Consider the following 27,879-nt stretch of genomic DNA (forward strand, 5'->3'; position numbering starts at 1 on the left):
AATTACTTTTTATTTTTATTGTGATAACTTTATTTCATTTTATTTTCTTTTTTTCCTTTCTTTCTCTTTTCTCCCTTTTCTTCTGAGCTGTGTGGTTGACAGGGTCTTAGTGCTCTGGCTGGGTGTCAGGCCTGTACCTCTGAGGTGGGAGAGCTGAGCTCAGGACATTGGTCCACCAGAGACCTCCTAGCTCCATGTAATATCAAATGGCGAAAGTTCTTCCAGAGATATCCATCTCAATGCTAAGACACAGCTCCATGCAATGACCAGCAAGCTACATTGCTGGGCACCCTATACCACACAACTAGCAAGACAGGAACACAACCCCACCCATTAGCAGAGAGGCTGCCTAAAATCATAAAAGGTGACAGATACCCCAAAACACACCACCAGAAGTGGATCTGCCCACCAGAAAGACAAGATCCAGCCTCATCCACCACAACACAGGCACTAGGCCCCTCCACCAGTAAGCCTACACTACCCACTGAACCAACCATAGCCACTGGGGGCAGACACCAAAAACAACAGGAACTACAAACCTGCAGCCTGTGAAAAGGAGACACCAAACACAGTAAGATAAGCAAAATGAGAAGACAGAGAAACACACAGCAGATGAAGGAGCAAGGTAAAAACACATCAGACCAAACAAATGAAGAGGAAATAGACAGTATGCCTGAAAAAGAATTCAGGATAGTGACAGTAAAGATATCCAAAATCTTGGAAATAGAATAGAAAAAATACAAGGAATGTTTAACAAGGACCTAGAAGAACTAAACAGCAAACAAACAATGGTGAACAACACAATAAATGAAATTAAAAATTCTCTAGAAGGAAGCAATAGCAGAATAACTGAGGCAGAAGAACGGATAAGTGACATGGAAGATAAAATAGTGGAAATAACTACTGCAGAACAGAATAAAGAAAAAAGAATGAAATGAATTGAAGACAGTCACAGAGACCTCCGGGACAACTTTAAATGCAACAACATTCAAATTACAGGGGTCACAGAAGAAGAGAAAAAGAAAGGGACTGAGAAAATATATGAAAAGATTATAGTTGAAAACTTCCCTAATATGGGAAAGGAAATAGTCAGTCAAGTCCCGGAAGCACAGAGAGTCCCATACAGGATAAATCCAAGGAGCAACATGCCAAACAACATATTAGTCAAACTGTCAAAAATTAAATACAAAGAAAAAACATTAAAAGGGAAAAACAGCAAATAACATACAAGGGAATCCCCATAAGGTTAACAGCTGACCTTTCAGCAGAAACTCTGTAAGCCAGAAGGGAGTGGCAGGACATATTTAAAATGATGAAATGGAAAGACCTACAACCAAGATTACTCTACCCACCAAGGATCTCATTCAGATTCGACAAAAAAATTAAAACCTTTAAAGACAAGCAAAAGCTAAGAGAATTCAACACCACCAAACCAGTTTACAACAAATGCTAAAGGAACTTCTCTAGGCAGGAAACACAAGAGAAAGAAAAGGCCTACAATAACAAACCCAAAGCAATTAAGAAAATGGTAATAGGAACATACATACCAACAGCTACCTTAAATGTAAATGGATTAAATTATCCAACCAAAAGGCATAGACTGGCTGAATGGATACAAAAACAAGAGCCATATATATACTGTCTACAAGAGAGCCACTTCAGACCTAGGGACACACACATACTGAAAGTGAGGGGATGGAAAAAGATATTCCATGCAAATGCAAATCAAAAGAAAGCTGGTATAGCAATTCTCATGTCAGACAAAATAGGCTTTAAAATAAATACTATTACAAGAGACTAAGAAGAACACTACATAATTATCAAGGGATCAATCCAAGAGGAAGATATAACAACTGTAAATATTGATGAACCCAACATAGGAGCACATCAATACGTAAGGCAAATGCTAACAGCCATAAAAGGGGAAATCAACAGTAATGCAATCATAGTAGGGGACTGTAACACCACACTTACATCAATGGACAGATCATCCAAAATGAAAACAAATAAGGAAACACAAACTTTAAATGATACATTAAACAAGATGGACTTAATTGATATTTATAGGACATTCCATCCAACAACAACAGAATAAACTTTCTTCTCATGTGCTCATGGAACCGTCTGCAGGATAGAGCATATCTTGGGTCACAAATCAAGCATTGGTACATTTACAAAAATTGAAATTGTATCAAATATCTTTTCTGACCATAATGCTATGAGACTAGATATCAATTACAGGAAAAAAGTTTGTTAATACATGGAGGCTAAACAATACACTACTAAATAACCAAGAGATCAGTGAAGAAATCAAAGAGGAAATCAAAAAATACCTAGAAACAAATGACAATGAAAACATGACAACCCAAAACCTATGGGATGCAGCAAAAGAAGTTCTAAAAGGGGAGTTTATAGCCATACAATCCTACCTCAAGAAACAAGAAACATCTCAAATAAACAAGCTACCCTTATACCTAAAGCAATCAGAGAAAGAAGAACAAAAACCCCCAAAGTTAGCAGAAGGAAAGAAATCATAAAGATCAGATCAGAAATAAATGAAAAAGAAATGAAGGAAACAGTAGCAAAGATCAATAAAACCCAAAGCTGGTTCTTTGAGAAGATAAGCAAAATTGATAAACCATTAGCCAGAGTCATCAAGGGAAAACGGGAAAAGATGCAAAGCAATAGAATTAGAAATGAAAACGGAGAAGTAACAACTGACACTGTGGAAATACAAAGGATTATGAGAGACTACTACAAGCAACTATATGCCAATAAAATGGACAGCCTGGAAGAAATGGACAATTTCTTAGAAAAGCACAACCTTCTAGGACTGAACCTGGAAGAAATAGAAAATATAAACACATATCACAAGCACTGAAATGGAGACTGTGATTTAAAATCTTCCGAAAAACAAAAGCCCAGGACCAGATGGCTTCACAGGCAGAATCTATTCAAACATTTAGAGAAGAGCTAATACGTATCCTTCTCAAACTCTTCCAAAGTATAACAGAGAGAGGAACACTCCCAAGCTATGAGACCAGCATCACCCTGATATTGAAACCAGAGAAAGATGTCACAAGGAAAGAAAACTACAGGCCAATATCACTGATGAACATAGATGCAAAAATCCACAACAAAATACTAGCAAACAGAATCTAACAGCATATTAAAAGGATCATACACCATAATCAAGTGGGGTTTATCCCAGGCATGGAAAGATTCTTCAATATACGCAAATCAATCAGTGTGACAAACCATATTAAAAAACTGAAGGAGAAAAACCATGTGATTATCTTAATAGATGCAGGAAACGATTTCAACAAACTTCAACACCCATTTATGATAAAAATTCTCCAGAAAGTAGGCATAGAGGTAACTTATCTCAACCTAATAAAGGCTGTATATGACAAACCCACAGCCAACTTCATTCTCAATGGTGAAAACTGAAACCATTTCCATTAAGATGAGGAAGAAGACAAGGTTTTCCACTCTCACCACTATTATTCAACATAGCTTTGGAAGTCTTACCCACAGCAGTTAGAGAAGAAAAAGAAATAAAAGGAATCCAAATCGGAAAAGAAGAAGTAAAGCTGTCACTCCTTGCAGATGACATGATACTATATAGAGAGAATCCTAAAGATGCTACCAGAAAACTACTAGAGTTAATCAATGAATTTGGTAATGTAGCAGGATACAAAATTAATGCACAGAAATCTCTTGCATTCCTTTACACTAATGATGAAAAATCTGAAAGAGAAGTTAAGGAAACAATCCCATATATCATTGCAATGAAAATTAAAAAATAGCTAGGAATGAACCTACCTAAGGAGACAAAAGACCTGTATGCAGAAAAATATAAGACACTGATGAAAGAAATTAAAGATGATACCAACAGATGGAGAGATATACCATGTTCTTGGATTGGAAGAATCAACATTGTGAAAATGACTATACTACCCAAAGCAATCTACAGATTCAGTGCAATCTCTATCAAAGTACCAATGGCATTTTTCACAAAACTAGAACAAAAAATTTCACAATTTATGTGGAAACACAAAAACTCCACATAGTCAAAGCAATCTTGAGAACGAAAAACATACCTGGAGGAATCAGGCTCCCTGACTTCAGACAATACTACAAAGCTACAGTAAACAAGACAGTATGGTGCTGGCAGTAAAACAGCTATATAGATCAGTAGAACAGGATAGAAAGCCCAGAGATTAACCCACGCACCTATGGTCACCTTATTTTTGATAAAGGATTCAAGAATATACAGTGGAGAAAAGACAGCCTCTTCAGTAATTGGTGCTTAGAAAACTGGACAGCTACATGTAACAGAATGAAATTAGAACACTCCCTAACACCATACAGAAAAATAAACTCAAAATGTATTAAAGACCTAAATGTAAGGCCAGACAGTATAAAACTCTTAGAGCAAAGCATAGGCGGAACACTTTATGACATAAATCACAGAAAGAACCTTTTTGACCCACCTGCTAGAGAAACGGAAATAAAAACAAAAATAAACAAATGGGACCTAATGAAACTTAAAAGATTTGCACAACAAAGGAAACCAGAAACAAGATGAAAAGACAACCCTCAGAATGGGAGAAGATATTTGCAAATGAAGCAACTGACAATGGATTAACCTCCAAAATTTATAGGCAGCTCATGCAACTCAATATCAAAAAAAAAAAAAATCCAAAAATGGGCAGAAGTCCTAAATAGACATTTCTCAAAAGAAGATGTACAGATTGCCAACAAACCCATGAATGAATGCTCAACATCACTAATCATTAGAGAAATGCGAATCAAAACAACAATAAATAGTAGTATAAATAAATGTCAACACATTATTGGCCCAAATTATTAATTTGCAAACTGTTTTAAAGACACTCATTGATGGCTGAATTGGAGGGTAAGAAGAGCTAAGGTAAGTGAGATTTTGGTAGGGGTTGGTAAAGGGCATTGAAGCCAGGGATGAGGATCTTCCTGGAGTATGCCTAAATGACTTCATTGCAAGCTGTGTTAGAGGAGACAAAATGGAGTTAGGACCAGAAGTGATAAGTCATTCACCATAAATACTCCTCATTAGGGGCCCAACAAGTGTTATAATAATCACATTTAGCTTTTGGATGAAAGCAATTGACCATAATTCATTCTCACCAGAACATTTTCACATGCTAATGATTTCTAATGAGGACAGTGGCCATTAGTTAAAAATCTACACCAGTAGTTTTAGAACGGAACACTGTGTTTGGTTTCTTTTGCCCTGACTTACAATGTGTCCTGAGTCTGATTGTGTTATCTCGGTGCTCTCTTATCAGACCAAGAATCTCTTTCATTGATTCTTCCTTCATCAGTGGCTAGCTGTATTAATTCATCCATTTATTCACAAATGTGTCCTAAATACTTACCCTGTTAAAAACACCATGCCTGGCCACTTGTGAACTTGCTGGCTAAGCTCATCCAAACTCTCTCTCCTAGCCAGCTACCTTAGATGGCTAAGACACCCACTTTAAAGAATGGTTTGGTTTTGTCAATTCCTGTTCCCTTTTGGGAAGTTTTCCTACCTGACCTTTTGGATTGGTCCTATAAGAAATAGAACATTAGAGTTGTGAATCAATCCAGCTAAACCAGTAACTCACTACTAAAGCAAGTGAAAATGTTTGTGTTTAACCAGATTCTGATAAAGGGTCCTATGACTTTTGGGGGTCCTTGTCATAAAAGGCTCTATGCTCTGGAGTCTGCAGTCTGAAGACCTTTGCTTGAGATCCATCTTTCCTAATTATTCACTGGTGGAGTGACTTCCTTCTTTAAACCCCAATCTTCTTGTATGAAAAGTGTAAATGGTTATTCCCTGTCTACTTCATGATACTGAAATAAGGCTCCCAAATGCTCAGGAAGTGGTAAAGCCCCCAGGGAGTGAAGGGCATCCTCAACCTGGGCTTTTGCTTTGTCTGCAGGGCTACCTGAAGCAATGCCGGAAGAGAAGGGACATGTTCAGTGATGAGCAACTGAAGGTGATCTTTGGGAACATTGAAGACATCTACAGGTTTCAGATGGGCTTCGTAAGAGACCTGGAGAAACAGTACAACAATGATGACCCCCACCTCAGCGAGATAGGACCCTGCTTCCTGGAGCACGTAAGCATCTTCCCCTTTGGGGAGGGTTTTGAGAGATGTTTGGAAGCCATGGAAGGAGTCTCTGAGCTATTTGGTTCTGCTCAGTTGCTTTGCCCCATGGTAGGGGATGGATTCCTCTCTGACCCTGATGTTCATCCCCTTGCTAGAGTATGAGGACTTAGGAAGGTACTGTGATTTGTCCAAGGACTCTTCTTCTTTACTGTTCTCCATGCCTTTTTTTTCTCCTTCCAGATAATTATCAGTAGGATTTTTCTTCAACTTTCTTCTCTGCTCCTATGGGGCTCAGTTTCCATGGGAGCCAGTGCTTTGGGAGGGACTCTGAACATATTCATATATTCCAGGAATCTGAGAAAGGAGAGACCATGGTCAGCATGAAACTAGACCCCTGCAAGGCATTTAAGGGAGAACACTAGGGTAGGGGAAGTGACAAGTGTAGGAAAAGGGGCTACATGATTTAGAGGAAGGAACACTAGGAAACAGGGAAGTGAGGATGTGAGTCCTGTCTATAATGATTGTCTGGGTAACTTTGGGTAAGTTCCTTACCGTCTTTGGGCTTCCTCACATGGATTTAAGAAGGTTTCACTTTATACCTCTGTGGTTCTCTAATATCTTTTGTGTCTTATTCACAGGTGACCTAGTTGTTTTGACAACTCTTCTCCCCCGTTTTATAAAGTATTTATTTTTAAAGAGATAATACATGCACATGGTATAAAATTCAAATGACACATGAAAGTGTGCAACTAAGAGTAAGTTTTCTTGCAAATTCTCCTGCTTTTACTATGGGAATGTGTAGTGGGGGGATAACCCTAAGGCCACCCATATGTTCAGTGATTTGCTACAAGTCCCGGGACTCAGCATATAGTCATACTCATGGTTGTGATTTAATACAACTAAAGGATACAAAGCAAAATCAGCAAAAGGAAAAGGCACATGGGGCAAAGTGTGAAGGAAACCAAGTGTAAGTTTCCAAGAGTCCTCTCCCAGTGGAGTCATACAGGATGCACTTAATTCCCCTTGCAATGAGTTGTGACAACACTTTTGAAATGTTGTCCACCAGGGAAAATTATTAGGGACTCAGTGCCCAAGATTTCTATGGGTGGCTGGTCATGTAGGCACCCTCTGCCTAGCATGTACCAAAATTCCAGACTCCCAGAAGGAAAGCAAGTATTCTGCATAAACCACATTGTTCATACAAATAGTTTAGGCACAGTGAGCCACTCTCGTCAGGGAATGGTGAAAAATCTCTTGAGATCCAAGTTCCAAGATGCCAGCCAAGGGCCAACCTTTCAAGCAGGCCTTTTTAGGGATAGCAGTCTCAGGCCTGATATGTTAACTCTTTTTTGCACAGTATTAAACTGGTTCAGCCATTCCAGAAAGCACCTGGGTAGTATTTATCAAAGTTAAGCATGTGTATGATCTTGGGTTCCATTCATGAATATATATCACAGAGAAATTCTCATAGAGGTCCACGAGGGAACATTTACAAGGCTGTTGATTGCATGGCAGTGTTGTGTGTGGTGGAGTGCAGTTAGAAACAACTTAGGTATTTATCACCAGGGTATGGATGAGAAACATAATGGGGGATGCTTACTGTAAGGTATTATATAGCAAGGAACAAGAGACTAGTTGTATGTACCCAATAGCAATGTGTGTAAATATAAATATAGTCTTGAGCTGGGAAAGTAGAATATGGAATAGTGATTCTCAATTGGAGTCTACCCTGTGCATTGTAGGGTGTTTAACAGCATTCCTGGTCTCTATCTACTGGAGGCCAGTAGCAACCTCCTAGTTGTGACAACCCAAAATGTCTCCAGACATTGTCAACTTTACCGAGGGACAAAAAAGAACCACTAATCTATTAAAATGATCATATACTTTTACACTGTAATCTGTTAATGTGGTGAATTTGGTTTGAATAATTTTCATATGTTAAATGAACATTGTATTGTTGGGATAAACCCCACCTAATCATGGTGTATTATCCTTCTTTATGTATTAGTTTGCTTTTTAAAAAATATTAGATTGTTTACCCTCTTTTAATTCAGTTCTAGGATTTATTTTTTTTTTAGGATTTCATTCTTTATCATCTTGGTTTAGGTATAATTTACAAACAATAAAACTCACCAAATGTCTACTTCGATGGGTTTTGACAGGTGCATATAGTTGTGTAACTACCACCGTAATCAAGATATGGAACATCTCTATCACTTCATCAAGTTCTAATGTTCTCCCCTTGTTGTCAGTCTTTGCTCTCACCCTTGCCCTTGGCAAACACTGATCTGCATTCTGTCACCATAATTTTGTTTTTTTAGAATGTCATATAAATGGAATAATGCAATAGTGATATTTTGTTTAGCTTCTTTCACTTAATTTCTTTGATATCCATCCATATTTTTGCATGTATTAGTAGTTGGTTATTTTTCTTTTTATTGCTTAGCGATAATTCCATTGTGTGGATATACCACTCATTCACCAGTTCATTCCAGGACATCTGGGTTGTTTACTAGGTTGTTTCCATCTGTGGGATTACTGGGTTGCATTGTAGGTATTTGTTTAATTTTATAAGATACTGCCAAACTGTTTTCCAAAGTTACTGTATCATTTTGCATTCTCACTTCTAATATATAAGGGTTGCAGTTGTTCCACATGGTTGTCAGCACTTGGTATTATCAGTATTTTTAATTTTAGGCATTCTAATAGGTGCATAGTGGCATTTCATTGTGGGTTTAGTTTGCATTTCCCTAATGGCTAATGGTATTGAGCATTTTTTTCATGTGCTTATTTGCCATCTGCATAAAACCTTTGGTGAAGTGTCCTTGTCTTTTGCCCATGTGGGTTGTCTGTTTTCTTACTATTTAGTTCCAAGCGTTATTTCTGTATTCTGTTTGCAAGTCCTTGGTCATATATGTGATTTTCAAAGGTTTTCTCAGTCGTGGCTTAGTCTTTCATTTTTTCTTAACATTGTCTTTGAAAAGCATAAACTTTTAATTTTGTTGAAATTCAATTTATTACTTTTTCATGATTCATGTTTTTTTGTTTCTTATTTAAGAAATCTTTGCCTAACCCAAAGTCACAAAGCTTTTCTACTGTTTTCTTATAGAAATTATGTAGTTTTATTTCTTATATTTAGGCTATGATCATTTTTGAGGTACTTTTTATATATGGTGCAAAATAAGGTTCAAGGTTAATTTGCTTCCATGTGGATATTCAGTCATTCCAGCACCTTTGTTGAAAACACTATTAATTTCTCCATTGAATTACCTGGGCATCTTTGTCAAAAATCAATTGATCATATATGTGTAGTTCTATTCTTAGGAACACTATTCTGTTCCAGTGATCTATGTGACTATTTATATAGTAATACCACACTGTGTTTTCTTCTTGTTTTAATTGAGATATAATTGTCATATAGCATTATATCAGTTTCAGGTGTACAACATAATAATTTAATATTTATATATATTGTGAAATGATCACCACAGTAAGTCCAGTTAACCTCTATTACCATACATAGTTACAATTTTTTTGTCTCACTGTCTTGAATAATGTAGCTTCATAGCAAGTCTTGAAAGCAGGTAAAGTCCTTCAAATTCATACTTTTTCAAAACAATTTTGGCTATTTTAGGTGATTTCTATTTCTATATAAATTTATCTTATCACAAGGAGAATTTTGTTCTCTTCTTTTTATTTTATCTATATGAGATGATGGAAGTTAAATAAACATTGTGGTAATCATTTCACAATATATGTAAAGCAAGCCATCTTGCTGTACACCTTAAACTTATACAGTGATGTTTGTGAATTATTTCTGGATAAAACTGGGGGGGTGGTGGGAAGAATCAGCTTGCTTAGTTCTACCAAAAAGCAAGGATAACAACAACAAAAAAGAATTCTTCCAGCATTTTGATTAGGATTACATTAAATCTCCCAGCATTGTTTCTAGTTTTCACTTGTATAGGTCTTGATCTTATTTTTTAAAATTGATTTCTAAGTAATTAATTTTTTGCTGCTTTATAAATTGTATTTTTATTTCAATTTCCTATAGTTTGTTGCTATGATATAGAAATGCAACTCATTTTTTTTTTACAGCTGTCCCTCAGTATCTGCAGGAGATGTGTTCCAGGACACCCTGCAGATACCAAAATCCACAGATGCTCAAGACCCTTATATAAAATGGTATAATATTTGCATATAACCTATGCACATACTCCCATATACTTTAAATCATCTCTAGATTACTTATTATACTTAATACAATGTAAATACTATGTAAATGGTTGTAAATAAAATGTAAATGCTATATAAATTTTTACTGGCATGCAAAACAAAGTTTTGCTTTTTGGAACTTTCTAGATTTATTTTCTGAATATTTTCCATCTGCAGTGGTTGAATCCACAGATGCAGAACCTGCCAATATGGAGGGCCAACTGTATTGACTTTGAATCCTGGCACATTATTGAATTCAATAATTGGGTCTATTTTTTTTTTTTTAGATTCCTTAGGATTGTATACATATACAATCACGTCATTTCTAAATAAAGGCAGTTTTATTTATTCTTTTTCAATCTGTATGACTCCTATTTCCTTTGCTTCTCTTATTGGACTAGCCAAGACCTTCACTACAGTGTTAACTAGAAGTGGTAAGAGCAGGCATCTTTTGTTTTGTACCTGATTTTTAGGGACAAAAATTCAGCATTTACTATTAAGAATGATATTAACTTTAAGTTTTTCACGATCACCCTTTATCACATTGGGGAAGTTTCTTTCTAATCCTGGTTTGCTGATGGCTTTTATCATAAATGTATTTTATCAAATGCTTATTGAAATTATTGAAATAATCATATGTTTTTTCTCCTTTAATCTGTTAACATGGTGAATTGGATTGGGATAAGTCCCTCCTAATCATGGTGTATCATCCTTTTACTGTACTATTTTGCCTGATTTTTAAAATTAGGTTACTTGTCTTTTTATTATTAAGTTCTAGTATTTTTTTATACATTGATGCAGGTTCTTTATTAGGTATGTGTTTTTCTGATTTCTTTTGATATGTATGGCTTGCCTATTTAGTTTTCTTTAATAATAGTTTTTTTAAGTCCATGTGTAATAATTCCATCTTGATATTTTTGGTCTACCAATTTCTATTTTCTATTATTTCTCTTAGGTTTTGCTCATGTCTTATATTCTCATGCACCAGGTTTTTTTTTTTTTTTTTTTTTTTTTTTTTTTTTTGGTGTTACGCGGGCCTCTCCCGTTGTGGAGCACAGGCTCCAGACGCGCAGGCTCAGCGGCCATGGCTCATGGGCCCAGCCGCTCCACGGCACGCGGGATCTTCCCAGACCAGGGCACAAACCTGTGTCCCCTGCATCGGCAGGTGGACTCTCAACTGCTGCGCCACCAGGGAAGCCCACACCACGTTATTTTTGAATGAGTACTGAACAATGTATATAAAAAATTGTAGAGATTTTTGTAAAACTTGGAAATAATTTCAAACTTACAGAAAAGCTAAAAAAATAAGAACAGTATAAAGGGTACCCATACAGGCATACCTCAGAGATGTAGGTTTGGTTCCAGACCACCACAATAAAGTGAACCACACAAATTTTTTGGTTTCCCAGTGCATATAAAAGTTATGTTTACATTATGCTGTTGTCTATTAAGTGTGCAAGGCATTATGTCTCAAAAACAATATATATGCCTTACTTAAAAATACTTTGTTGCTGAAAAATGCTAACCACCATCTGAGCCTTCAGCAAGTCATAATCTTTTTGCTGGTGGAGGGTCTTGCCTTGACATTGATAGCTGCTGATCAGGGTGTTAGTTGCTGAAGGTTGGGGTAACTGTGGCAATTTCTTAAAATAAAACAATGAAGTTTGCTGTCAATTGATTTTTCCTTTCATGAATGATTTCTCTGTAGCATGCACCGCTGTTTGACAGTACTTTACCCACAGCAGAATTTCTTTCAAAATGGAAATTCTCTCAAACTCTGCCACTGTTTTAGAAACTGAGTTTATTTAATATTCTAAACCTTTTGTTGTCATTTCAACTATCTTCACAGCATCTTCACCAGAAGTTGATTCCATCTTCAGAAACCTCTTTCTTTGCTCATCTGTAATAAGCAACTTCTCATCCATTAAAGTTTTACCATGAGATTGCAGCAATTCAGTCACATCTTCAGCCTCCACTCCTAATTCTACTTCTCTTGCTATTTCCACTACATCTGCAATTACTTCCTCCACTGAAATCTTGAACTTTTCAAAGTCATCCATGAGGGTTGGAATCAACTTCTTCTGAACTCCTGTTAACGTTGGTATTTTGACCTCTTCCCATGAATCACGAATGTTCTTAATGGCACCTAGAATGGTGAATCCTTCCCAGAAGGTTTTCAATTTGCTTTGTCTAGATCCATCAGAGGAATCACTGTCTATGGGAGCTATAGCCTTAAAAATGTATTTCTTAATCATAAGACTTAAAAGTCAAAATTACTCTTTGATCCATGGGCTGTGTTAGCAGGCATGATAACAACATTAATCTCATTGTACATCTCCATCAGAGCTCTTGGGTGACCAGGTGAATTGTCAATGAGCAGTAATATTTTGCAAAGAATTTTTTTCTAAGCAGTAAGTCTCAACAGGGGACCTAAAATTTTCAGTAAATCATGTTGTTGTAAACAGATTTGCTGTCATTCAGGCTTTGTTGTTCCATCTATAGAGCACAGGCAGAGTAGATTTAACATAATTCTTAAAGGCCTCAGGATTTTCGGAATGGTAAATGAGCACTAGCTTCAACTTAAAATCAACCAGCTGCATTAGCTCCTAACAAAATAGTCAGCCTGCCTTTTTTTTTTTATTTTTTTTTTTTTTTTTTTTTTTTTTTTGTGGTACGCGGGCCTCTCACTGTTGTGGCCTCTCCCATTGCGGAGCACAGGCTCCGGACGCACAGGCTCAGCGGCCACGGCTCACGGGCCCAGCCGCTCCGCGGCATGTGGGATCTTCCTCAACTGGGGCACAAACCTGTGTCCCCTGCATCAGCAGGCGGACTCTAAACCACTGCGCCACCAGAGAAGCCCCAGCCTGCCCTTTTAAGCTTTGAAGCCAGTCACTGACTTCCTCTCTAGCTGTGAACATCCTAGAGGGCATCTTCTTTTTATGGAAGGCTGTTTTGCCTACACTGAAAATCTGTTGTTTAGTGTAGCCATCTTCCTTTATTATCTTAGCTAGATCTTCTAGATAACTTGCTGCAGCTTCTACATTAGCACTTGCTGCTTCACCTTGCACTTTTATGTTATGGAGATGGCTTCTTTCCTTAGACCTCATGAACCAACCTCTGCTAGCTTCACTCTTTTCTCTGCAGCTTCCTCACCTCTTTCAGCCTTTGTAGAATTGAAGAGAGTTAGATTCTTGTTCTGGATTAGGCTTTGACTTAGGGGAATATTGTGGCTGGTTTGATCTTCTATCCAGACAACTAAAACTTTCTCCATATCAGCAATAAGGCTGTTTCAATTTCTTATCATTTGTGTGTTAACTGGAGTAGCACTTTTAATTTCCTTCAAGAACTTTTCCCTTGCCTTCACAGCTTGGCTGTTTGGCACAAGAGGCCTAACTTTTAGCCTATCTTGGCTTTTATCATACCTTCCTCACTAAGTTTAATTATTCTAGCTTTTGATTTAAAGTGCGAGACATGTGTCGCTTCCTCTCACTTGAACACTAGAGGCCATTGTAATGTTATTAATTGGCTTAACTTCAATATTGTGTCTCAAGTAATAGTGAGCCCCAAGGAGTGGGAGAGAGATGGAGGAACAGTGGAGCAGTCAGAATACACAACATTTATACACTGAATTCACCTTCTTACCTGGGTGAGGTTTGTATCACCCTCAAGCAATTACAACATTAACATCAAAGATCACTGATCACAGATTACCATAACAAATATAGTAATAGTGAAAAAGCTTGAAACATTCCAAGAATTGCCAAAATGTGGCATAGAGACATGACGTGAGCAAATGCTGTTGGAAGAATGGCGCCAATAGACTTGCTCAACCAGGATTGTCCCAAACTTCAACTTGTAAAAAACAATGTGAAGTGCAGTAAAGTGAAGTGCAATGAAATGAAGGATGCCTGTATACCATTTACCCAGATTCACCTAATATTAACATTCTATTTTTTAGTTTTCTAAGGAACCTCCATACTGTTCTCCATAGTGGCTGTATCAATTTACATTCCCACCAACAGTGCAAGAGGGTTCCCTTTTCTCCATACACTCTCCAGCATTTATTGTAGATTTTCTGATGATGCCCATTCTAAACGGTGTGAGGTGATACCTTATTGTAATTTTGATTTGCATTTCTCTAATAATTAGTGATGTTGAGCATCTTTTCATGTGCCTTTTGGCCATCTGTATGTCTTCTTTGGAGTAATATCTACTTAGGTCTTCTGCCCATCTTTTGATTGGGTTGTTTTTTTGATACCATATGACCCAGCAATCCCACAACTGGGCATATACCCTGAGAAAATAACTAAAAAAGACACATGCACCTCAATGTTCCTTGCAGCACTATTTACAATAACCAGATCATGGAAGCAACATAAATGCCCATCAACAGACGAATGGATAAAGAAGATATGGTACATATATACAACGGAATATTACTCGCGATAAAAAGGAAGGAAATTGGGTCATTTGTAGAGACGTGGATGGACCTAGAGACTGTCATACAGAGTGAAGTTAGTCAGAAACGGAAAAACAAATACTGTATATTAACACATATATGTGGAATCTAGAAAAATGGTACAGATGAACCGGTTTGCAAGGCAGAAATAGAGACACAGATGTAGAGAACAAACATATGGACACCAAGGGGAGAAAGCAGGGGGAAGATGGTGGTGGGATGAATTGGGAAATTGGGATTGACATATATACACTAATATGTATAAAATAGATAACTAATGAGAACTTGCTGTATATCACAGGAAACTCCACTTCACTGTGCAGTAGAAACTAACAGAACATTGTGAAACAACTATATCCCAATTAAAAAAAAAAAGCATTCTACTGATTTTGATGAATCACTTGAATGTGCTCACCCTCTCCTAACCCCTCCTCCCGTCTCTCTACATTTACACACATACACACACACACACACAAACACACGTACACATATATACACGTATATGTTTTTTCTTCAGTCATTTGTGTTTAACTTGCATACATCAGTAATCTTTACCCCTGAATAGTCCAAAGTGTATTTCCTAAGGAACATTCTATGGAGACAATTTGAGGCTCTGGATGATGTGATTCTTTCAAACAGAAATTTATTATATTTTTCAATCTTTTCTAACTATTCTCAGTGGTAAGATTTTCTAAAACTATTTAGTCTGCCGCTACCAGAAATAGAACCTCTGACTATCACTTTTTATGATCCAGTGCCATAATTTTTTGCCACTTGTGTTTTACTATTTTCAGGGCCAGTCATCTCTCATTACCCTTCCTTTAAAGAATTTACCAGCTTTTCCTACTTATATATTTATTTTTTTAAACATCTTTATTGGAGTATAATTGCTTTACAATGGTGTGTTAGTTTCTGCTGTATAACAAAGTGAATCAGCTACATGTATACATATATCACCATATCACCTCCTTCTTGAGCCTCCCTGCCACCCTCCCTATCCCACCCCTCTAGGTGGTCACAAAGCACGGAGCTGATCTCCCTGTGCTATGCAGCTGCTTCCCACTAGCTACCTATTTTGCTTTTGGTAGTGTATATATGTCAATGCTACACTCTCACTTCGTCCCAGCTGAACCTTCCCCACCACGTATCATCAAGTCCATTCTCTATGTCTGCATCTTTATTCCTGTCCTGCCCCTAGGTTCATTAGAACCTTTTTTTTTCTTTAGATTCCATATATATGTGTTAGAATACAGTATTTGTTCTTCACTTTCTGACATACTTCACTCTGTATGACAGACCATAGGTCCATCTACCTCACTACAAATAATTCAATTTTGTTTCTTCTTATGGCTGATTAATATTCCATTGTATATATGTGCCACATCTTCTTTACCCATTCATCTCCCAATGGACACTTAGGTTGCTTCCATGTCCTGGCTATTGTAAATAGAGCTGCAATCAACATTGTGGTACATGAGTCTTTGAATTATGGTTTTCTCAGGGTATATGCCCAGTAGTAGGATTGCTGGGTCATATGGTAGTTCTATTTTAAGTTTCTTAAGGAACCTCCTTACTGTTTTCCATAGTAGCTGTATAAATTTACATTCCCACCAATAGTTCAAGAGGGTTTCCTTTTCTCCACACCCTCTCCAGCATTTATGGTTTATATAATTTTTTTAAAAACATCTTTATTGGTGTATAATTGCTTTACAATGGTGTGTTAGTTTCTGCTATATAACAAAGTGAATCAGCTATACAAATACATATAACCCCATATCTCTTCCCTCTTGTGTCTCCCTCCCTCCCACCCTCACTATCCCACCCCTCTAGGTGATCACAAAGCACCGAGCAGATCTCCCTGTGCTATGTGGCTGTGTCCCACCAGCTATTGGTTTTACATTTGGTAGTGTATATATGTCCATGCCACTCCCTCACTTTGTCCCAGCTTACCCGTCCCCTACCTGTATCCTCAAGTCCATTCTCTAGTAGGTCTGCATCTTTATTCCCGTTCTGCCCCTATGTTCTTCATGACTCTTTTTTTTTTTTTTTTAGATTCCAAATATGTGTTAGCATATGGTATTTGTTTTTCTCTTTCTGACTTACTTCACTCTGTATGACAGACTCTAGGTCCATCCACCTCCCTACAAATAACTCAATTTCGCTTCTTTTTATGGCTGAGTAATGTTCCATTGTATATTTGTGCCACATCTTTATCCATCCATCTGTTGATGGACATTTAGGTTGCTTCCATGTCCAGGCTATTGTAAATAGAGCTGCAATGAACATTGTGCTGCATGACTCTTTTTGAATTATGGTTTTCTCAGGGTATATGCCCAGTAGTGGGATTGCTGGGTCATATGGTAGTTCTCTTTTTAGTTTCTTAAGGAACCTCCATACTGTTCTCCATACTGGCTGTATCAATTCACACTCCCACCAACAGTGCAAGAGGATTCTCTTTTCTCCACACCCTCTCCAGCATTTATTGTTTGTAGATTTTTTGATAATGGCCATTCTGACTGGTGTGAGGTGATACCTCATTGTAGTTTTGATTTACATTTCTGTGATGATTAGTGATGTTGAGCATTCTTTCACGTGTTTGTTGGCAATCTGTATATCTTCTTTGGAGAAATGTCTATTTAGCTCTTCTGCCCAATTTGGAATTGGGTTTTTTGTTTCTTTGCTATTGAGCTTCATGAGCTGCTTGTAAATTTTGGAGATTAATCCTTTGTCAGTTGCTTCATTTGCAAATATTTTCTCCCATTCTTAGGAATGTCTTTTCGTCTTGTTTATGTTTTCCTTTGCTGTGCAAATGCTTCTAAATTTCATTAGGCCCCATTTCTTTATTTTTGTTGTTATTTACATTTCTCTAGGAGGTGGGTCAAAAAGGATCTTGCTGTGATTTGTGTCATAGAGTGTTCTGCCTATGTTTTCCTCTAAGAGTTTTATAGTGTCTGGCCTTACATATAGGTCTTTAATACATTTTGAGTTTATTGTTGTGTCTGGTGTTGGGGAGTGCTCTAATTTCATTCTTTTACATGTAGCTGTCCAGTTTTCCCAGCAACACTTACTGAAGAGGCTATCTTTTCTGCACTGTATATTCTTGCCTTCTTTATCAAAAATAAGGTGACCATAGATGCATGGGTTTATCTCTGGATTTCTATCCTGTTCCTTTGATCTATATTTCTGTTTTTGTGCCAGTACTATACTGTCTTGATTACTATAGCTTTGTAGTATAGTCTGAAGTAGGAGAGCCTGATTCCTCCAGCTCCATTTTTCTTTCTCAAGATTCCTTTGGCTATTCAGGGTCTTTTGTGTTTCCATTCAAATTGAGAATTTTTTTAGTTCTACTTCTGTGAAAAATGCCATTGATAGTTTAAGGATTGCATTGAATCTGTAGATTGCTTTGAGTTGTACAGTCATTTTCACAATGTGGATTCTTCCAATCCAAGAACATGGTATATCTCTCCATCTGTTTGTATCATCTTTAATTTCTTTTATCAGTGTCTTATAGTTTTCTGCATACAGGTATTTTGTCTCCTTAGGTAGGTTTATTCCTAGGTATTTTATTCTTTTTGATGCAATGGTAAATGGGAGTGTTTCCTCAATTTCTCTTTCAATTTTTTCATCATAGTGTATAGGAATACAAGAGACTTCTGGGCATTAATTTTGTATCATGCCACTTTACCAAATTCATTGATTAGCTCTAGTAGTTTTCTAGTAGCATCTTTAGGATGCTCTATGTATAGTATCATGGCATCTGCAAACAGTGACTGTTTTACTTCTTTTCCATTTTGGATTCCTTTTATTTCTTTCTCTTCTCTGATTGCCATGCATAAAACTTCCAAACCTATGTTGAATAGTGGTGAGAGTGGGCAACCTTGTCTTCTTCCAGATCTTAGAAGAAATGGTTTCAGTTTTTCACCATTGAGAACGATGTTGGCTGTGGGCTTGTCATATATGGCTTTATTATGTTGAGGTAGGTTCCCTCTATGCTTACTTTCTGGAGAATTTTTATCATAAATGGGTGTTGATATTTGTCAAAAGCCTTTTCCACATCTACTGAGATTATTACATGGTTTTTATTCTTCAATTTGTTAATATGGTGTATAACATTGATTCATTTGCATATATTGAAGAATCCATGCATTCCAGGGATAAACCCTACTTGATCATGGTGTATGATCCTTTCAATGTGCTGTTGGATTCTGTTTGCTAGTATTTTATGGTGGATTTTTGCATCTATGTTGTTCAGTGATATTGCCCTGTAGTTTTCTTTTTTTGTGACATCTTTGTCTGTTTTTGGTGTCAGAGTGATGGTGCCCTATTGAATGAGTGTGGGAGTGTTCCTCCCTCTGCTATATTTTGGGAGAGTTTGAGAAGAATATGTGTTAACTCTTCTCTAAGCATATGATCGAATTCACCTGTGAAGCCTTTTGGCCCTATGCTTTTGTTTGTTGGAAGATTTTTAATCACAATTTCAATTATAGTGCTTGTGATTTGTCTCTTCATGTTTTTTATTTCTTCCTAGTTCAGTCTTGGAAGCTTGTACTTTTCTAAGAATTTTACCATTTCTTCCAGGCTGTGTATTTTATTTGCATATAGTTGCTTGTAGTAGTATCTCATGATCCCTTTTATTTCCACAGTGTCAGTTGTTACTTCTTTTTCATTTCTAATTTGGTTGCTTTGAGTCTTGTCCTTTCTTTTTTTCTTGATGAGTCTGGCTACTGGTATGTCAATTTTACCTTCTCAAAGAATCAGCTTTTAGTTTTATTGATATTTGATTTTTATCCTTTAATTTGTTAATATGGTGTATCACGTTGATTGACTTGCATATATTGAAACAGTAGTTTCCTTCATTTCCTTTTCATTTATTTCTCATGTGATCTATATGATTTCTTTCCTTCTGCTAACGTTTTTTTGTTGTTCTTCTTTCTCTCATTGCTTTAGGTGTAAAGTTAGGTTGTTTATTTGAGATTTTCTTTTTTCTTGAGTTAAGATTGTATTGCTGTAAACTTCCTTCTTAAAAACTGCTTTTGTGGCATCCCATAGGTTTTGGGTCAATGTGTTTTCATTGTCACTTGTTTCTAGGTATTTTTTGATTTCCTCTTTGATTTCTTCTGTGATCTCTTGGTTATTTAGTAGTGTATTGTTTAGCCTTCCTGTGTTTGTATTTTTTACAGTGTTTTCACTGTAATTGATATCTAGTCTCATAGCACTGTGGTTGGAAAAGATACTTGATACGATTTCAATTTTCTGAAATTTACCAAGGCTTGATTTGTGTCCCAAGATATGATCTATCCTGGAGAATGTTCCATGAGCACTTGAAAAGAAAGTGTATTCTGTTGTTTTGGGGTGGAATGTTCTATAAATATCAATTAATTCCATCTTGTTAAGTGTATCATTTAAAGCTTGTGTTTCCTTATTTATTTTCAGTTTGGATTATCTGTCCATTTGTGAAAGTGGGGTGTTAAAGTCCCCAGTATGATTGTGTTACTTTCAGTTTCCCCTTTTATGGCTGTTAGCATTTGCCTTATTTATTGAGGTGCTCCTATGTTGGGTGCATAAATATTTACACTTGTTATATCTTCTCTTGGATTGATCCCTTGATCATTATGTAGTGTCCTTTTTTGTCTCTTGTAATAGTCTTTATCTTAAAGTCTATTTTGTCTGTTATGAGTATTGGTATGCCAGATTTCCTTTGATTTCTATTTGCATGGAATATCTTTTTCCATCCCATCACTTTCAGTCTGTATGTGTCCCTAGGTCTGAAGTGGGTTGCTTGTAGACAGCATTTACACACGTCTTGTTCTTGTATCCATTCAGCCATTTTGTGTCCTTTGGTTGGAGAATTTAATCCACTTACATTTAAGGTAATTATCGATATATATGTTCCTATTACCATTTTCTTAATTATTTTTTTGTAAGTCTTTTCCTTCTCTTGTGTTTCCTGCCTAGAGAAGTTGCTTTAGCATTTTTTGTACAGCTGGTTTGATTGTGCTGAATTCTCTTAAGTTTTGCTAGTCTGTAAAAGTTTTAATTTTGCCATCAAATCTGAATGAGATCCTTGCTGGGTAGAATAATCTTGGTTGTAGGTTTTTCCCTCTCATCACTTTTAATATGTCCTGCCACTCCCTTCTGGCTTGCAGAATTTCTGCTGAAAGATCAGTTGTTAAGCTTATGGGGATTCCCTTGTATGTTATTTTTTGCTTTTCCCTTGCTGCTTTTAATATTTTTGGTTTGTATTTAATTTTTGATTGTTTCCTTAATATGTGTCTTGCCATGTTTCTTGGATTTATCCTGTATGGGACTCTCTGCTCTTCCAGGACTTGATTGACTATTTCCTTTCCCATGTTAGGGAAGTTTTCGACTATAGTCTCTTCAGATATTTTCTCAGACACTTTCTTTTTGTGTTCTTCTTCTGGGACCCCTATAATTTGAATTTTGTTGCATTTAATGTTGCCCCAGAAGTGTCTATTCATTCTTTTTTCTTTATTCTGCTCTGCCACAGGTATTTGCAGTATTCTATCTTCCAGCTCACCTATCCATTCTTCTGCCTCAGTTATTCTGCTATTGATTCCTTCTAGAGTATTTTTCCTTTCTTTGTTTGTGTTCTTCATCACTGTTTGTTTGCTCTTGAGTTCTTCTAGGTCCTTGTTAAACACTTCTTGTATTTTCTCTATTCTATTTCTGAGATTTTGGATCATCTTTACTATCATTACTCTTAATTGTTTTTCAGTTAGACTGCCTATTTCCTCTTCATTTGTTTGTTCTGCTGGGTTTTTGCCTTGCTCCTTCATCTGCTTCATATTTCTCTGTCTTCTCATTTTGTTTAACTTAGTGTGTTTTGGCTCTCCTTTTCCTCAGCTTTGTAGTTCCCATTATTTTTGTTTTGCCCCCAGTGGGTGAGATTGGTTTATTTGCTTATGTAGGCTTCCTGGTGGATGGGACTGGTGCATTTCTTCTGGTTGGTAGAGATGGATCTTGTTTCTCTGGTGTGCAGGGCCACATCCGGTGTGGTGTTTTGTGGTGTCTGTCAACTTAGCATGACTTTAGGCAGCCTCTCTGCTAATTGGTGGGTTTTTGTTCCTGTCTTGCAAGTTGTTTGCTGTGGGGCATCCAGCACCAGAGCTTGCTGGCCATTGGGTGGAATGGGTCTTAGTGTTGATGAAGTCTCTGGGAGAGCTCTTGCTTATTGATATTACATGGGGCTGGGAGGTCTCTGGTGGTCCAATATCCTGGACTTGGCTCTCCCACCTCAGAGGCTCATGCCCGTCATCCAGCTGGAGCACCAAAATCGTGCCAGCCACACAGCTTGGAGTAAAGGAAGGAAAAAAAAGAACGAACAGATAGAACCCCAAACCAAATGGTAAAAACAAAACTAAACAGACAAAATCAGACAAAGAAACGTACCCATGTGTGCACGCAAACACACACACACACACACACACACACACACACACACTCATAAAAAACAGACAAACAACCAAAAAACAACAAGAGCAAAAAAAGAAAACAAAACAAAACTACCAGACAGAACCCTAGGACAAATGATATCAAACCTAAAGAGACCAAATCATACAAAGATACATACATACATGCATTTACAAAAAGAGAAAAAGGGGGAAAAATTAAAAATAAAAATATTTTAAAAATTTAAAATAAAGGAAGGTAACAACCAAACCAATAAACAAATCCACCAGTGATAACAAGCACTTAAAACTAAACTAAGAGAAACATAAAACCAAAAACAAATCAGACTTAGAAAGCAAACCCCAAATCTACAGTTTCTCCCAAAGTCTACCACCTCAATTTTGGGAACATTTGTTGTCTATTCAGCTACTCCACAGATGCAGGGTTTTATCAAGTTGATTGTGGGGATATAATCCACTGCTCCTGAGGATGCATGGAGAAATTTCCCTTTCTCTTCTTTGTTCGCACAGCTCCTGGGATTCAGCTTTGGTTTTGGCCCTGCCTCTGCATGTAGGCCACCCTCAGGTGTCTGTTCCCCACCCAGACAGGAGTGAGTTCAAGCAGCAGCTGATTAGGGCTCTGTTGCTCGCTCCAGCCAGGGAGAGGGAAAAGTATGGTAGTCAGAATTAGAATGTGGGGGTGAGCCTGCAGCACCAGAGGCTGACATGACATTGCAACAGCCTGTGGTGCACCATGTGTTCTACCAGGGAAGTTGTCCCTGGATCATGGGACCCTGGCCATGGTTTGCTGCATGGGTATCCATGGAAGTGTGGGTAGTGACCTGCACTTACACAAAGGATTCTTGGTGGCAGTGGTGGCAGTGTTAACGGTCCATGCCCATCTCTGTGGTCCAATCTGATAGCTGTGGCTCACTCCTGTCTCTGGAGCTCATTTAGGTGGTGCTCTGCCCTCTGTGGGCACAAGGAGCAGGAATCCCCTCTCCTCGCACACCCCAAAACAGTGGTCTCTTGCCTCTCCATCTGATCCAGACATTTTCCCAGACTCCTTCCTGACTAGCTGTGGTACACTAGTCCACTTCAGGCTGTCTTCACACAGCCAACCCCAGTCCTTTCCCTGAGGTCTGACCTCCGAAGCCTGAACCTCAGCTCTCAGCTCCCACCCACCCCGATGAGTGAGCAGACAAGCATCTTAGGCTGGTGAGTGCTGGTTGGCACTGATCCTCTATGCGGGAATCTCTCCACTTTCCCTTCTGCACCCCTGTTTCTGCACTCTCCTCCATGGCTCTGAAGCTTTTCCCCCACCTGTTCCCACCAGTGAAGGGGCTTCCTAGTGTGTGCAAACTTTTCCTCATTCACAGCTCCCTCCCAGTGGTGCAGGTCCCATCCCTATTCTTTTGTCTCTGTTTTTTCTTTTTTCTTTTGCCCTGCCCAAGAACATGGGGAATTTTTTGCATTTTGGGAAGTCTGAGCTCTTCTGCCAGCATTCAGTAGGTGTTCTGTAGGAGTTGTTTCACATGTAGATGTATTTTTGATGTATTTGTGTGGAGGAAGGTGATCTCCATGTCTCACTCCTCCACCATCTTGAAGGTCTCTTTTATTTATTTTTATATATGAATTTTTACAGGTTGTCTAATTCCCAAATAATTTCTTTATTATTAAATTATGAATCAATGTAGGAAAGATTGACATTATCATTTTTATATTTCTACATAAGTAGAGGGTCTGTTTTCCCATTTCTCCAGAACTTCTTTTGGAGTTCTCAGTAGCCTTTCCCTTTCTCTCTATCTTTCCTCTGCTCACAGCAAGATGGATTCTGGATATACTCTGAGTACTGTAACAACCACCTGGACGCCTGTATGGAGCTCTCCAAACTGATGAAGGACAGCCGCTACCAGCACTTTTTTGAGGCCTGTCGCCTCTTGCAGCAGATGATTGACATTGCCATTGATGGTTTCCTTTTGACGCCAGTGCAGAAGATCTGCAAGTATCCCTTACAGTTGGCTGAGCTCCTCAAGTATACCGCCCAGGACCATAGGTAAGGGATTGAGGGAGGCAGGAGTGAAGGAGAGAGCCTCCTCTACATGTTAATCCTTATTGAGAATGTATGTCCTCTTGCCTTTTCTGAATTTCTGTTAGCTTATATACACAATGGGATGATGACATATTCTTGCTTACCTCTGAAGACTGTTGTGTATATAAAGTGAGACAATGCTTATCAGTTGCTTATAAACTTATAAATCAATATATACACAAAATCAGTGTTCATCATTATTGTACCACTTAGACACTACCTTCAGGGAGCTTATAGCCTGGTCCTTAGTCCTGAGTTCAGCCAAGTGAATCAACTGTTTATTCTACTCTGCTCAATAGAGTCAAATATCCTGATAACAGACTGCCCTACTTGTACTGACCTTAGATTTCTTCTGAAAGGCTACACCCCTGGTCTTCTTTAGTCTTTTACACCCTCCTCTGCCTCATCCCAACTGTACCTTCCCCTTAGACACACAGCATGACTGGGGGAAAATAGACTTGAGACTTCCCCTGAAGTTTTCTCAAAGTTTTTCAGTATTTTCAAGAAAACCAGCCCAAAAAGGATGAAGGAGCTTATCTTTCTCTGAATGGAAATGACACTCCTAACCCTCTATTAGTAAGGTATATGCTGGGAGTCATCTCCAACAATGGGAATGGTCTACAGTGAACCATCCCCTATTTTTTCATGTGCTTTGCTTCATAACCTAGAGCCCCCAGCCTATTTATAGCCTGCTTTTAATTGGTATTAAATCCGTGACCTTAGGTTTATTGCCCCAGCTCTCAGCTCTCTTCCTGATTGATCACTATAAGAATAAAGAAGGCCTTTGCTCAATTTCCCTTAGTTTCTGCTTGCTTCTCATCAGGCCTGCTTCGTACTTTCATTTGGCTCCACTGCCTGGTTTCCTTGGATCTGACTTCCAGACCTAGTTGCATAAGGCCATCGGTATGCGTTGGTTGGTTTTTTTTACGTCAAGCTTCTAGGCCAATCCCTAGGTTCATTTTTAAGTTGATGTTGTTCTTTAGCATATCATGGGTTATGTGCTTCAGTGGTCTGAAGCCCTGGACAGATTTCAGATTTGAAACCAAATGTAGTAGCAGTGGACTCTCCCTTTGTATGGGTAACACCACCAGTGGTAACTCTGCCTTCTTTGTTCTGTTGGCTGTGAGCGAGGCAGGTGTAGAAGGACCTTGCAAAGGAGGACTCTGTTCCCTTCTCCCTGAGTCTGTTTACTAGCTGGGGAATAGTGGGAGTACTAATTAGACATGAAATTTGGAGGTGACTAAATCTCACTTAAAATATTTAATACAGCCCATTGCCAAAACTGAGTCCCAAGTTTTCTAAGGAGAAAACTTGTGAGAGCTAATAGGATGTTAAAGAACCCCAACTAAAATATCTTAATATTTTAAAAATAAAAATGGAAAACATTTATGGCACCTAAAATGGAAAGGGCCTTAGAGGAAGGTCTTCTAGTCAGACTTATTCATTCTATGGCTAGACAGACTGAGTCCCAGAAAGGGAAAATGACAAAGAGCAAGTCTGTGGCAAAGCAGGGACACAAAGTATGGACAGTGGTCTGGGAACCTAACTTTTTAAAGAGCGCTCCAGGTGATTTTCATGCCAAGGAAGATTTGTGAGCCATTGTACTAGCCAGTCTGGAAGGCCTTTTCTAGTTCTGCCATCCCATGTTGTAATGAATCTAAATGACCTCCACAGGAATACTTCAAGGTGCTAAGTGACCAGAAGCAGCCACTATTGCACCTAAATCTCAGTGGAGCTGCTTTCAGACCAGTGGTTTTAAAACCAGTATATTTAAAGAGTGATTCTCAAATGTTTTTATATCACAGCTCATCTCCCACCTACTCCTGAGTGTCTGCTCTAAAAATTATACTTGTGGACTGATGATATTAACTAGGTAAATTATGTATTTACATAAATGTTTTTAAGAGCCCCCCAAGGACCAATTTTAAAGCACAGCCAAAAATTATGTTTGTCTTTTAGACCAAAGCAACCCCAGGGCCTTTTGGGTTTAGTGGGAGCCAACAAGATAGCATATCTCCCTGGGATTTCCCATTCCTGTGCACCTTCACCTTGTGAGTGGAACCCCTGCATCAAGGCCTTCTTATCCTCTGGGTCTCTGGTCCCCTCTCCTTCCACCCCTAGGCTCAGGGGTGCTGAGAGAATGGCTCAGGCAGTCGCAGGCTACATCAATCCCTGTCCTCATTTGGGGTGACCCATTGGGCCTAGCACTATCCCCAGGCCATGGGCCACTCCTTCTTGCAGGCCTCAGAAAGCTTTATCAAGGTGATAGCTCCTGTGATGCATGCCAAAGTAGCTTGGGTTTGAAGGCAATTAGAGGCTAATGCCAGGTTGAAGACTTAGGTTGGTAGGTGTTCAGATAGGTAGGTCTGAAATGCAAGCAGGCAGAGTAGTCCCTGAGGGAGAAGATTAGGTGGATAGAGAGTGGTAAATGGAGAATAATACTACCATTGTTTACAGAAGGGTGACATGTCCCCACCCCCCCACCCAACCTTGCTTAAGCTGCTAAGAAGAAAGACTACGAGAGGGAGGTTAGCTGACCTGCCTGGAACAAGACAATCTTGGTTCAGTCAGTCTCCTCACTAGGGTGCTGGGCTCAGACCTCATCTGGAAGCCTGAGGGCTCTGAGCAGGGTTCAGGCTAGACCACAGCTATTTACTTTTTTCTCTCACCCACTCCTAAAGCTAGTGGGGAAGGTTAGAGATGGTGACATACCCCCCTCTAACCATCATGAGAAAGGCAGCCAGCTAAAAATGGCAAAGGTTGACTGACAGTATGGCACAGTGGCAGTGATAAATTCATGGCTAAGTAGTACATGGGGTCAGGCAGAGGTAATAAGCATTCTCATGCCAGCACTGTCCAATAGGACTTTGTACAGTGATGTAAATGTTCCATATCTCTGTGGTTTAATATAGTAGACACTGGCCACATATGGCTATTGAGTACTGAGAAATGTAGCTGATGCAACTAAAGAACTAAATTTTTATTTAATTCTAATTAAATGTGGCTAGTGGATACCATATTTGACAGTGTAACTCTATGCTTTACCTCCTAGAAAGTGGCTTAAGGCATTTTCCTGATGCTCTCAAATCAGGGAGGAATAGCATGGGAGACAGAAAAAGGACCTAAAGAACAGGGGTGCTTATTTACGTCAGCAACTTCTGCACTGCAACCACCCCTTCTGTCATTACCCTACCTTGCTTCTAAATGGCAAGCTCAGATAGTCTTGCCAGGGAAAAACTTTGACAGTTTTACAGAGCACAATAACTCCCCCACAGGTTGGAGCAAGTAACTGTAAAAGAATGAAATGTAACAGAAACAAATGTAATATTCTGTAGTTTGGTCTAAGAAATCAACAATTCAAGGACAGACTGAGAGACATACAGCTTCTAGACAGCATATTTTAAAGAAATTTAAGAAGTATTGGTTGATCATAAGTTCAGTATGAGTCAGAAGTGAGATCCACAAGAAAAACTGGTAACAGCTAACATTCATTAAGGCTCAGGATAAAGAGGTTCTGGTGTGTGTGTGTGTGTGTGTGTGTGTGTGTGTGTGTGTGTGTGTGTG

At 38.4% G+C, this 27,879-nt stretch overlaps 1 protein-coding gene across 1 annotated transcript in view; it reads left to right on the plus strand.

Moving 5' to 3' along the window:
* ARHGEF9 (Cdc42 guanine nucleotide exchange factor 9) overlaps positions 1-27,879 on the plus strand; it is a 166,257-nt gene that overhangs the window by 78,776 nt on the left and 59,602 nt on the right. Inside the window, exons 3-4 of the mRNA XM_027098066.1 lie at positions 5,970-6,149; positions 24,047-24,279. Coding sequence (XP_026953867.1) covers positions 5,970-6,149; positions 24,047-24,279 — 413 coding nt within the window. The remainder of the gene's footprint in view (positions 1-5,969; positions 6,150-24,046; positions 24,280-27,879) is intronic.

The sequence above is a fragment of the Aethalodelphis obliquidens genome, unplaced genomic scaffold (genome assembly GCF_003676395.1).
Source record: "Aethalodelphis obliquidens isolate GAN/ISIS:26980383/991018 unplaced genomic scaffold, ASM367639v1 scaffold119, whole genome shotgun sequence".
NCBI lineage: Eukaryota > Metazoa > Chordata > Mammalia > Artiodactyla > Delphinidae > Aethalodelphis > Aethalodelphis obliquidens.